Source organism: Physeter macrocephalus, chromosome 18, assembly GCF_002837175.3.
Source record: "Physeter macrocephalus isolate SW-GA chromosome 18, ASM283717v5, whole genome shotgun sequence".
Lineage (NCBI taxonomy): Eukaryota > Metazoa > Chordata > Mammalia > Artiodactyla > Physeteridae > Physeter > Physeter macrocephalus.
In genome coordinates this window covers 73346095-73359314 of record NC_041231.1, presented here as the reverse complement: position 1 = coordinate 73359314, position 13220 = coordinate 73346095, and the positions used below count along the sequence as shown (strand labels likewise).

Genomic DNA, 13220 nt, shown 5'->3' with positions numbered 1-13220 from the left:
ATTCAGAGAAGAGCTAACACCTATCCTTCTCAAACTCTTCCAAAATATAGCAAAGGGAGGAACACTCCCAAACTCATTCTACAAGGCCACCATTACCCTGATACCAAAACCAGACAAAGATGTCACAAAAAAGGAAAACTACAGGCCAATATCACTGACGAACATAGATGCAAAAATCCTCAACAAAATACTAGCAAACAGAATCCAACAACACATTAAAAGGATCATACACCATGATCAAGTGGCATTTATCCCAGGGATGCAGGGATTCTTCAATATATGCAAATCAATCAATGTGATAAATCATATTAACAAACTGAAGAATAAAAACCATATGATCATCTCAACAGATGCAGAAAAAGCTTTTGACAAAATTCACCACCATTTATGATAAAAACCCTCCAGAAAGTAGGCATTGAGGGAACTCAACTCAGCATAACAAAGGCCATATATGACAAACCCACAGCCAACATTGTTCTCAATGGTGAAAAACTGAAACCATTTCCTCTAAGATCAGGAACAAGACAAAGTTGTCCACTCTCACCACTATTATTCAACATAGCTATGGAAGTTTTAGCCACAGCAATCAGAGAAGAAAAAGAAATAAAAGGAATCCAAATCAGAAAAGAAGAAGTAAAGCTGTCACTGTTTGCAGATGACAGGATACTATACATAGAGAATCCTAAACATGCTACCAGAAAACTACTAGAGCTTATCAATGAGTTTGGTAAAGTAGCAGGATACAAAATTAATGCACAGAAATCTCTTGCATTCCTATACACTAATGATGAAAAATCTGAAAGAGAAATGAATGAAACATTCCCATTTACCATTGCAACAAAAGGAATAAAATACCTAGGAATTAACCTACCTAAGGAGACAAAAGACCTGTATGCAGAAAACTATAAGACACTGATGAAAGAAATTAAAGATGATACAAACAGATGGAGGCATATACCATGTTCTTGGCGTATGCAGAAAACTATAAGACACTGATGAAAGAAATTAAAGATGATACAAACAGATGGAGGCATATACCTTGCCGACGTAGAGAATGGACTTGAAGACATGGGGAGGGGGAAGGGTAAGCTGGGACAAAGTGAAAGAGTGGCATGGACATATATGCACTACCAAATGTAAAATAGCTAGTCGGAAGCAGCCACATAGAACCGGGAGATCAGCTCGGTGCTTTGTGTCCACCTAGAGGCGTGGGATAGGGAGGGTGGGAGGGAGACGCAAGAGGGAAGAGATATGGGGATGTATGTATATGTATAGCTGATTCACTTTGTTATACAGCAGAAACTAACACACCATTGTAAAGCAATTATACTCCAATAAAGATGTTAAAAAAAAATCAGTATATGGTAGATGAGTGTGTTCCTCTCTGCACAAAGATATCTATATCACACACTCAGTCCAGGAGATCTGAAAGGGGAGGCAAGAAGGAGTTTAATAGTTTTCTAATATTTATGAATTTTATCAATAATTTATACGAATAAGCTATAAAATTATGAAAGGCAAAATGTGAGGCAACAATATGGAGGTTTTGCTAAATTTCATAGGTTGCTGATCATACCCAGCTTCAGTTTCTTGGCCAATGCGTCAACTTGAATTGTGGGATCAGATCCCATGGACAGAAAACATATCAGAGGTGTTTGTGTATCACTTTCTTCCCAAGTTTTCTCCAGATTTAAGATAACTGGTTCTGTGTACTTTTCCTCCAAAGAATCTGCAACATACTTTCTTGCTTGAAAAACAGTACGGTCTGGGCACCAAGACCTAGAAATGCACACATGTTAGAGGAAATAAATTCAGGTTTTTAAAATTCTATCTAATGCTAAGCACATAAAGAACACATAGTTAGTTAGCAAAAGGATAATGAGCTAATCCTCCTTTATGCAGATATGTGTAAGATGGATGGCAAGGTTTTCTATCCTTGGATGAATGCAAGTTTATTCATGTAGTTTTGATGCTAGGCCTTGGCAAGGAGTAGGTCAGGGCCAGTTCTGTTGCCAATCTAGAAGGGAACTTAGAAGTCAACTGATCCAAACGTCTCATTTTCAGAGGAAGCAGCAACTACTCTGAGGCTTTAGTTATTTTCTTTTTAAAACACATCAGTGATTATCCCTGGTAACTAAGCTATCAGCTTCAGGTAAGCAATTCCTCATTCAAACTAATACACAGGAGCACATTCATTCTTTGACAAATATTTATGGAGTGAACACTCTACATCAGGCCCTGCTCTTGATGCCAGGGACTCAGCAGGGATGCAAGGGGAGGTGTCCTCTCCCAGGTCCAGTACATGATGGAGGCTGGCCTGCTGCATACTCAGGTTCCACAGTCTTCAGAGGGAGATAATGTGTCAATGGTGTTAGAAGTAGCTTGATCAGCAAGCATTTATTTAATACCATCTGTGTAGACTACACTGTAGCAGGTTCTACACACAGTGACACATTAAATAAATGTCATTTGATATTTTTAGATCACAGACAAGCTCTATGGATTCTTCTTTGTTAGTAGATTGCATTATTCATTTGACATAGGTTCAATTTTAAAATGATGGATATAAGACACATCTATTCTAATAAAATAAAAACAAATAGCCATTTTGCAGTCTGCAGGTCCTAAGGTCATCACTGCTGACAGCTCTCATCACTCTCAAAGAGTGACAACAACCAGGAAACAACTTTTCTAAGAAAACTCAGGGGTATAACATTAGGAAAGACAAAAACAACTCCAACATGATCCAACATCTTTTTGTTATTCTTTTGGTGGTTTCATCTCCCCCAACTCTACCCTTCTGTGTTGCCCACCACACACACCCACCCCGCCACACACACATATCTTCCAATATAGAAGCCTTCTTTGAGCTACTGCATGTTGAGAAAACATGAAAAGTGAGAAAGAAAAGGAAGAATATTCTTCCTCAACATCACTTTCAAACTTCTGCTTCCATTTTAATAGCCAAAACAGCATTTATATGTTTCAATAGCACAATATTCTTGGTTTTGGCTTAAAAACTAATTGCCTTATAACTCTGTGAGATCTATTCTTTTACAGAAGTAAATTCAACAATAAATGATTCACTCAATGGTAAATGATGACCAAAGTGAATAGTAAAAACATATTTTTCATACGTGTTTTGCTAAAAGCACTATCATTAACACGTTATCAAAATATACCTTTCACCATTTTGTTTGCCATCCCAAACTTCAGTTTGGAAGCACATCCATCTATTACAGTAACTGCTGGGACATAGTGAAGTAAGCTCACTGAGGTGGGATCTGTAATTTGACACTATAAAGTGATGCTCTAGGTCTGATAATACCTATTCTCACCTGATAAGCAAAAGCTTGTGGCAGGTATCTAGTGAGTCATTATATCCATCAGGGATGATTTCCTCCTCTGGAGCATCTTTATCAAACCAGATTTTCCATCCCTTCTCATTACGAGAGATCTAAAATAAATAAGCTGATTAGCAAGCCCCAGGAATATATGCAATTAAAATTGAATAACCTGAGAAGGTCATTCTTTATAGGCAGCTAATTTTTTAAACATAACCACACTGTTTACATTTTTCTTCAGAACCAGTGACTCAGATAGATTGGATATTACGATTCCCTCTCAGTTTTTCCATTGCTCTTCTACATTATTCGCTAAAATTAGGACTATGTGTCAATTACACTAAACGACTGGGCAGGAAAAAACATAGACCAGGGTTTCTCAACCTCCGCACTATGGGCATTTAGGGCCAGATTAATTTAGTGTTGAGAGAGGCTGTCCTGTGCATTTTACATTGTTTAGCAGCATCCCTGGCTCTATCCACTAGTCACCAGGAGCACATCTGCCCCTGATTTGTGGCAATAAAAAAGGTCTCCAGAGTTGTCAATGCACTCTGGGGTGTGGCACCAGGTTGCCCTTGGATGAGAACCACTGACATAGACCACTTTGATACCCAAACCTCTACATGTGGACCTCTACTTAAACTAGTGATAGATGACAAAATCAAAACTTTTATTTTCCTAGTCATCCCCCCACCTTGAGACCTTAAACCTAAGAATGGATGAAGCCTCTCCAAGAGCTGGTCTCAAACACCTGTTCTTTCAGAAGCATGGAGAGAACCACAGGTTTTCAGAGGTATTAAAAGATGCTCCCTGAAGTCCGAGTGCTGTCAAAACTAATTACAGAAACTACAGATCGGTGAGCCTGATGCTGCTCCTCAGCAACAATCAGGCTGGATTATTTAGACAGTGTCTGAAGCATGTTTTAAAAGCCATAGCAAAAGCACTAATAGCAAATATTTATATAGCAGATACTATGTGCCAGACCCAAGGACTGTACTTTTACTTCTATTATCCCCACTTTTTTTTTTTTTTTTTTTTTAAATATTTATTTATTTATTTGGCTGAGCTGGGTCTTAGTTGCAGCATGCGGGATCTTCGTTGTGGCATGCTAACTCTTAGTTGTGGTATGTGGGATCTACTTCCCTGACCAGGGATTGAACCCGGGCCCCCTGCACTGGGAGCGTGGACTTAGCCACTGGACCAGCAGGGAAGTCCCTATCCCCACTTTTTACTGAGGCACAGAGAGGTTAAATAGCCGCCCAAAGTCCACACCATACAAGCAATTCATCATCTAGGATACAGGCAGGGTGCAAGTTAATAACAAAACAATTGCTCTGTAAATCAGTTGCTCCAACTTTGTCCCTGGGATGCTAAAAGATGGAGGAGAATTTCTGAGATGTTTCACAGCTGCCATCTTTCTCTGAAGATTGCAGTGGCTCTCCCTAGTTGGCTGCTGCCGAAAGAATCTGCCTGGCACAGGGCTTGGAGGGCCTGGGTGCTGCTGCAGCCCCATCCTACTGCACTGGTACCTGTGCTCTGCTACCCAGAGTACCCCCTGCAGGTCTCCTCCACACTGGCTGCTAAAGAGAAGGAGTTCCAAGAAGAAACAGGGTGTGTATTCTCAACCTACTGACCTTCCATCTGCTAATTTTGACTCTACCATATAAAGCTTTCAGGGAGAGCTGCATCTGTGATGGGATAACTCCCAGCCCCTTGCTCCTGCATTTTCCATTCCTGGCCATCGCTGCTAGCAAAACCACCTCCAGGTGTTAAACAGTTTGGCCTGGGATGCCAAGGCAGGGCAGCTGCTGTTTGAGGCTGTTTTTGTTTCAATTTCTGACACCCACTCAGCTGGGAGATTGATCTCCTGTTTCCTCCCCTCCTCCCACAGACAGGTCAAACTCTTGGCCATCTGATGGCAGGTCGCCCTGATGGCAAACTTCTGCAAGTTTCCGGAGAACAACTCTTCCTTTTCCCTTCTGGCCCATCCAATGGTGTAAAAGAAGTTGGACAGAAATAACTCATGGTGTCATGAGCATGGGGTCAAATTACAGCTTTACCATTTATGGGCTATGTGGCCTTGGGCAAGTGCTTAACCTCTTTGAATCTCAGTTATCTCATCTATAAATCGTGTCAATAATACTTCCCTTGCACAGTTATTATTGTTGCAAAGTACCTACCCATAGTAAGCAGTAGTAGCCACCAGATTCTACACCAAGGGTACTTAAAATCTAACTGACCGAGGCAAATGATACTGTATATCCTTATATTAATATAACCCGTCAGCAGAGGGGTGATTTTTTCCAGTGGTACTTGAAGGCTGCCTTTACCCAGTCTCGGACCAGACCCAGACCACTTTTTTTTTTTTCAAAGTATTTTTTGGGCTTGGAAGGCTCAGCTGTGGCTGTAGTACAAAACAAAGCTTACTGTCCACCACAGATACAGTCCAGGGACTCTATCCAGTTGACTCTGACCCAACCATGGTGAATGGGTAAAGAATACATAATGTTCCAGAAGTACCCCTAAACAGACACACCTAGTGTACTCTTGGGTGGGGGACAGGATGTTTGTGGAGGGGAGGGAATCACATGGTGACAGTGCGAGGCTTCTGCCATCCTCAGCCTAGGGCTAAGGCTACCAATCACTCACTTTGTCCGTCACCAGCAACCGCAAAACAGATAATTATCAGCATTTGACACTGGGAAACTGCAGGCCCTCCATTGGTGACACACAGTTGTAACCAACAGACCTCAGTAATAAACAGCTGTCTTTATTCTGAGTTGCATAATTGTTTTCCGGTGAGAGTTGAATCAACAACTAATCCACGAGAACCAATTTACATTTTCAGATAAGAAAAACAGGTAAATCGGGGTCTGTTTCACCATTTTCACCATTATAACTTCACCATTTTATAAATATTTTCACCATTGAAATGACTGATTTTTTATAAAAGGACCTCAACCTCTTCACTTGCCTCAAATTCAAATTTGCACAAATTATTTAATCATAGGCAGTGAAAACATCGAGTCTACAATAAAAGGGTCCACCCACCCAGAATAAAAGGATTCTGATTCTGACAGCAACTCCAGCAGGTTATAAATGATCCATGCCCACCACACAGAAGTAAAGGCAATTGCCTGCACCTGTGAAAAGGTTCCTTGAGATACCCTTCTGTCCACCACCCCCAACCCCCCAGGAGAGCCACAGCGCCTTAAAGCTGCACAAGTGTGTTGACTCCTCTGGGTGAAGGGTTTGTCACCAGGAGGCCCCAGTTTAAATGGCCCAGGTGTGTTTGGGTTTACAGATCTGTACTTTTTTCCAACCCTTTATTACCTGGTTCATAATTTCTGCAAATTGCGGAAGTTTACTCAGTTCCACAAGATTCAGCCAGGTCATATCAAGGATCCAGCGAAACGGTTTGGGAGGGCAGGCTTTCAGATCTAGAGCTGCTCCCCCTGGAGAAAGGCGTCAGTGGGAATCAGGTCAGCTTGTGCTCTATTTTTTAGAAATTTATTTTCCAAATAATAAAAAACGAGATAACCATATCACACACAAAAATGGGAAAATTGGAAAATAATCATGTTATAGAAAATGTGGTTACCTTTTTTTGGTACAGTTCCTTCAAGTGTTAGTGATTTATACCATCTTATACAGATGGCAACTCCCTGTCATTTTTCCCTGCAAAGAATTTTTCTCAGGTGGTTGCAGATGTTTGCCTTTTTATTGTTTTTTAACTATCTGAAATTTATAATTTTGATATCAATGAATCGGTTGATCTTTTCATGTGTGATTTTAAAAGTCATTTCTTAGTCATCACTCCTCCAGAAGTTTGATATTCAATACTACGGAAATATTTTTTATCAGGTCAAAAAGATGGATAAATGCATAGATGAAGGGATGGAGGGAAAGAGGAAGAGAGGAGTATAATACATCTGTGGGTTTTTAAGGTTTTTAAGGGGGTAATTAATGTTCAAATCATTTATTCATTCATTTATTCAACAAACATTCACTGAGCCACCTCTATGTATCCGGCATATTCCAGGCACTGGGGATAAAGCAGAGGAAACCCAACAGGGCTCCTGCTCTCACAGATTCGAGTGCAGAATGTGAGTGATAGCACTGGATTGTATTTTGAAGCAAATCACAAGTCAAATGAGCACATTCAGTGTGACAATCTCCACCAAGACGTGTGATTATATCTGCACTTTCAAAATTCCTCCACTGCATGTCTTTAGCAATGTTTTATCATAATAATTCCAGCTCTGTTGTTTAGTTCAGATGTATACCAAACAGTGGTTCTTGAACTTTTAAATTCTATAACCCTCCTGAAGAACTCATCAAATCCCTCCACTTCACTTATCAACCCGGGGACAAAAACAGGGGAGGTGGCGGGTGGAGGGGACTACAGGTCTCTGCTCTCCCCTTCAGCGTCTTCCTGAGAAGGTGAATGAGCTGAAGTACTCCTTTCGTGTAAATCCCTTTGCTCCACCATGGAGTCAGGGGCTCTGAGTGCCACAACACCTTTAGAACCTGTAAACCTTCCTCCCACACTCCCCCACCCCCCGCAGCGACCAGGTGAAAGAGGAGACCTTATTCTAGCACCATTTCTTCTAACACTGAGTTCACCATAGGAGAAGCAAGCCCTAGAGAAAGTCACTTGCAGATTTAAGGGATTCTCTCCTCTAACAAGGAGGTAGACGCATACCTTTTCTTCTTGGTTGTTTCCCCCTCACAGTGATTTCATGTAAACATATACCTCAAAGACATCAGGAGAAGATATTTAAGCTACCTCAGTGTTTCCAACATATCATGCACCTAAACTAACCCAGAACAATCACAGCCCATCCTATTCCCCCAAATATCCTGGCTCTGCCACTTGCTAGCTGCATAAACTTTGACAAAAACTCAGTTTCTCTCAGTTCTCTCTTCTGCCAAATGAGTGTAATAATAGAATCCAACAGATTGATTGCTGTGAAGATTAAATAAATGAATGTATGTAGAAAGCCAACAACAGTCATGGCCCAGAGTAAGAGCTATGTAATCATTAGCCGTTATTTTGACATTAACTCTCTGTTTTGGAAGGCTCAGGTCCAATCCAACCTGGAAGACAAGAGAAGACCCTCTAATGTGTCTTTCTGTCCATGGTTTACAACAAAAGAAAGATGATATCTTTCTAAAATAACCAGGCACGGGAAACAGGTATATCAATTACTCTACACTGCAGGATTGCCCCTGGTATCTATTTCATTTTTCAAAGTGTTCTGACATTTTCGGTTGAAGAAGAAAGTCAAAGGCACCTTCCAAATACTGCAGAAAACTAGTAGGAATTAATACAAAGGGAAATCAAACATTTCTGCTATGATAAATAAGTCTTTCTTCTTTCCCCCTTAAGTACTGAGTTCAAAATGATAAAAAATATCAGTGATCTAAGGGCCATATTTGTTAACTTTGTAAAAAAACATTAAAAACAAAGTCCTACCATCTTTTTTTTTAAGATTTTTTTTTTATGTGGACAATTTTTAAAGTCTTTATTGAATTTGTTACAATATTCTGTTTTATGTTTTGGTTTTCTTGGCCGGGAGGCATATGGGATCTTAGCTCCCCGACCAGGGATCAAACCTGCACCCCCTGCATTGGAAGGTGAAGTCTTAACCACTGGACATCCAGGGAAGTCCCAAGGCCTACCATCTTTTAAAAAATAATTTGGTCAAACTGTAAGCCAATTCAAAACTAATACAAACTGAACAATAAACCAGTTTTGATTTTTTAAAAACTCTTTTACTGTGCTTGACAGTGCTGACTGTACTGACAATCCACCTATCATAAAATCCCAAATTAATCTTCTAAAGCATTGCTCATGCTACTTCCGTGCTCATAAAACATTCGATGGCTCTCTATCGCCAACTCAATTAAATCCAAACTCCTCTCACTGACTCTCCTGATCCTATACAATCCGGTTCTCCCTGACTCTCCAGTTTTATGAAATGGAGTCACAGATGTGCTCTAACCACAGTTCAGATGTGCAGCCTTCTTTATTTTTCTGTGACAAATCAAATCCTCCTCACAAATTCCCTCCCCACTGTGTTACTGCGTTTCTCGGTCTCCTCTGATTTAAAGACTTTTGAAGAATCCAGTCTCTTTCAGGGTATAGCTCTGGCTTGGCTGGGTGTGCTGGGTAGGGAGAGGTGAGGTGGGGTGGGTTTGTGTCTTGATGGGGAGGATGCCTCAGATCTACATGCTGCCCCCTAGGCTTCACTTGTCCCAGTCACAGGCTGCGATCCTCTGAGCCACGACAAACCCTGTCTGACCTATGGAGGCATTAGGCTGCAATCCACAGAGGCTGGTACTTTGTCGCTAGTTATAAAGTCCCCCTGTCCTACAACTTCTTGGTTTGAACCCCAGACCCTCGCTGTGCACCAGCCCTCTCCGCATTTCCACATCCACACTCCCACCTGCCAAACCTTAGGCTTATCCATCTATCATTACCTTCCACCGATGCTGTGATGCAGCTTCCATGTTGGATGTGGCTCTGGGGCACTTCCCTGCTCTCTTTGAATTTCGATGTGGCCATGCATCTTACTTTGGCTAATGAAATATGAGCGTGAAGTGTGGCACTGGTGGGGTAGCCTTTAAGAGCCAGCACACAATTTGCCACATCCTGTCCCTCTTCCATAGTAATTATGGAAGCAATTTGCATTCCTGGGCGACCATGACAAGCATGTCAGATAGAGAGTAAAGGAGAAGTATACTTTTGTTGTGTTGAAATTTGAGGATTGTTTTTATGGCCACAAAACCTGGCCTATCCTGACTAAAACTAGGTCCCCAAATCACATTCATTATGCTCCCACTCTGACACTTCTCAAAGTAGCTCTTCTTTCAGCCATCCAGACCAGAAATCTTTGCACAGAGCAGAAATCTTAGACTCATTTCTGACCCTCTCTTGGCTCTTATACCCAGTGCTTTGTCATTTTACTTTCATGATCTCTCATATTTGTGTCTTCCTTTATATCCCCATTGTCTTCACCCTAGGATGGAAATGCATCTCCTGTGGTTGGGAAGCTTATAACAGACTCCCTTAAACCACTATTCTCTAATCCTACACATGTCTGCCAGAGTAACCTTCCTAAAGAACAATAAAAGGATCACATCACTACCTTACACAACTCCTTATTTCTTATCAGATCAAGAAATCCTTCCTCTAGGAACCAAGGCTCACCAATGTACATACTCTACTCATTTCTTTTTCCATGCTGTTCTGTCTTAGCATGGAAGTTTTCTTCATTTCTACCTATCATCCATAGTCCATTTCAAATGTCACTTTCTTCTTTTGGGGGAGAAGGGCTGCCAGAAAATGATTTATTAAACTACTTATAAAGATTAAAAAAAAATAAGAAAAAGATTAGACCATTTTCCCCAGGTATCAAATAACCTGAAAAATTCATGGCTTAACCTGCAAAGGCATATTTTCCAAGGAGCTTTTCTTGATCTCACCAACCACATGTAATGTCTCCCTCCTTTTAGATATAACACTTTGGTTTTAGCTCTCTTATAACACAGGTTATTCTGCCTTATTTGGCAGGGTGTTTTTCAATTATATTTATAGGAATTATGAGACTTTTATTTCTTTTAAAGCAATGTCTGGTTTTTCCTTGTATCCCAAACACCAGTATGGCAGGTTTGCATAGTATATGCTCAATAAATACTTGTTTAACTGAATTGAATGAAAATACCACTCTTTTGTCTCCTTAATTATACTTTTAACATGGAGATAAGCAATGAGCAGGGTTCTCTTCAAATATAAAATACAAGCGTGCTTTTTGTTATAGTCTTAAACGTCATTATAACCCCTTGCTTAAGGAATTGGTCTCTTGCAGTAGTAGAAAGCTCATCACCTGAATCACTATTCTCCCCTTTGGCATTTGGGTCTCCTAATTATAAGCAACAATGCTCAAACTTAATTTAATTACATAACTAAAAACTGCAGAGTTAACACAGACCTGAAATCAATCATCTTGAGTAACCAGAATAAAATGAATGGAAATCGGAGGGGGAGGTGGGGGAAGAGGTATACATAAAGAACTTCACTTCCATTAGAACTTAATTCCTCCGGGTATTACAAGAATGGGTCTACAGGACATCAAAGAGCTTATCTAAAGCAATCTCCTTTACATAGCACATCCATATCCCAAACCCGTCACCTTTAATGAGAGCCTGAAACTCTCTGTGCTTCACTGTTCCTCTCTGAAGATCGATTTTTAAGGTCATGAGGAGTACAAAGAGGAACTTGTGGTTCTCGTACAAGCCTCTGACAGAATATGTGAAAACTTCATATGTCAGATACTCAATAATATTTGTAATTCTCTTTTGAGGCAGTGGAGACTTCTCAGACCTGCAATATGTTTTAAAAATCAAAGAGGTAAAAATCCATTTCTAAGAGAGTAGGTAGGAATACACACAAAATTTGGGGGGCAAGGTAGTGAGGTCCCACCTGGCCATGGACTGGTCAAATAACTTCAAGAACTGGGCCAGCGAGGTCTGGTACATGATGTTGACCATGCTCATCTCTGTGATGAGAAAGTAGAGGATGCTGCCTCGGGTGGCCGCGGGCCGGAACTCCTCCTGGGCCGTGTTAATCTTGATCTCTGTTTCCGCGGCCACGTGTAGTTTTTCACTGACTTCAGCTGCTGTCTGCTTGGTGGTGTGGAGGACACCGATGAGAGATTCGTCATCTACCAAGGAACCTAAAAACCAAACAGGAAAGCTGTGGAACACAAGACGGGAAAGCCGCAAAACGAGATGCATCACTTCTGAAATCACCGTGTTAATTTTCAACTTGACTTCTTCAAAGCCCACAGGATGGAAGGGCAGAATCTTAAGACATGAAAGCCTTCCAGTCTAACCAGGCATCCGATGCCTGAATCCATTCTAAACATTCCTGCCTAGGGTTTGTCCCCCACTCTGCCTGAAAATCTGCAAAAGGCAATTCTCAAGGCAGCCCACAAATCTGGTCTTCAAATGTCTGAAGAAAATTCACATCTCCCTCCAGTCCCAGTGGTTTCAGCTGCTCCTATGACGTGGCTTTCACCTCCATTATCATCTTGATGGTTCCCCTCACAGTATCACAGGCTTTTCCTTCCCACTTGTCTCACAACTACTGAGCCTGTGCTCTAGAGCCCGCAAGCCACAACTACTGAGCCCTACTGAGTGTGAATTACACACCAGCTTGCAGGTGAATCGTACTCTCTCTACTCCTGCTTTAGTTCAACAGTCCTTGACATTGAGAACTCTGGTCCTTCTATGTCTCTAACGAGTTAGGAGATAGTGGAAGTGTCTAACCAGGAAGAAAAATCCTGATTTTATTTTTAGTTTTACTCTTCATTATTGTTTTTAACAGACATAACATGTCTATGATGATAAACATAAAAATAAAAATATCTCAATTTTAAGACACAGAAGGGTGCTCTGGAGGTGCTGAGATAACGGTCACGATATCTGCAGAGAGCGGTGCTCTGGCCTACCTAGAAGCAGGTGGGTGCTTCTAGAAGGTGCTGAGTTAGTTGCTCTGATGGGCATGCTAGGTCTGCTAGGGAAGTCCAAATTGTGACTAACCTCACACTCTTGGCTGGATCCTCAGTCAGTCCTCCTTGGTAATATTTACAATGCCCAGAGGCATCAAATGGCTGGGAGATGTCATGGACCAAGAGACAGACAACTTTGTCAGCATAAGCAGTGCAATGAAGGCAGATAAAAGGCCTTTTCCATGAGGTCACCTTAAAGTGCTGGAGACGGCTGTGAGAGTAACACTTAATGCACTTCTGGGAGGTTAAGTTATTTTGTTTTTATTTTTTTGGTTTTTATTTATTTATTTATTTATTT

At 41.0% G+C, this 13220-nt stretch overlaps 1 protein-coding gene across 1 annotated transcript in view; it reads right to left on the bottom strand.

The window, feature by feature from the left end:
* The window catches only part of DNAH8 (dynein axonemal heavy chain 8), a 318775-nt gene that overhangs the window by 79747 nt on the left and 225808 nt on the right, over positions 1-13220 (bottom strand). Inside the window, exons 77-81 of the mRNA XM_024122116.2 lie at positions 11833-12085; positions 11543-11733; positions 6678-6799; positions 3339-3457; positions 1577-1779 (exon numbers count right to left, since the gene is read on the bottom strand). Coding sequence (XP_023977884.2) covers positions 1577-1779; positions 3339-3457; positions 6678-6799; positions 11543-11733; positions 11833-12085 — 888 coding nt within the window. The remainder of the gene's footprint in view (positions 1-1576; positions 1780-3338; positions 3458-6677; positions 6800-11542; positions 11734-11832; positions 12086-13220) is intronic.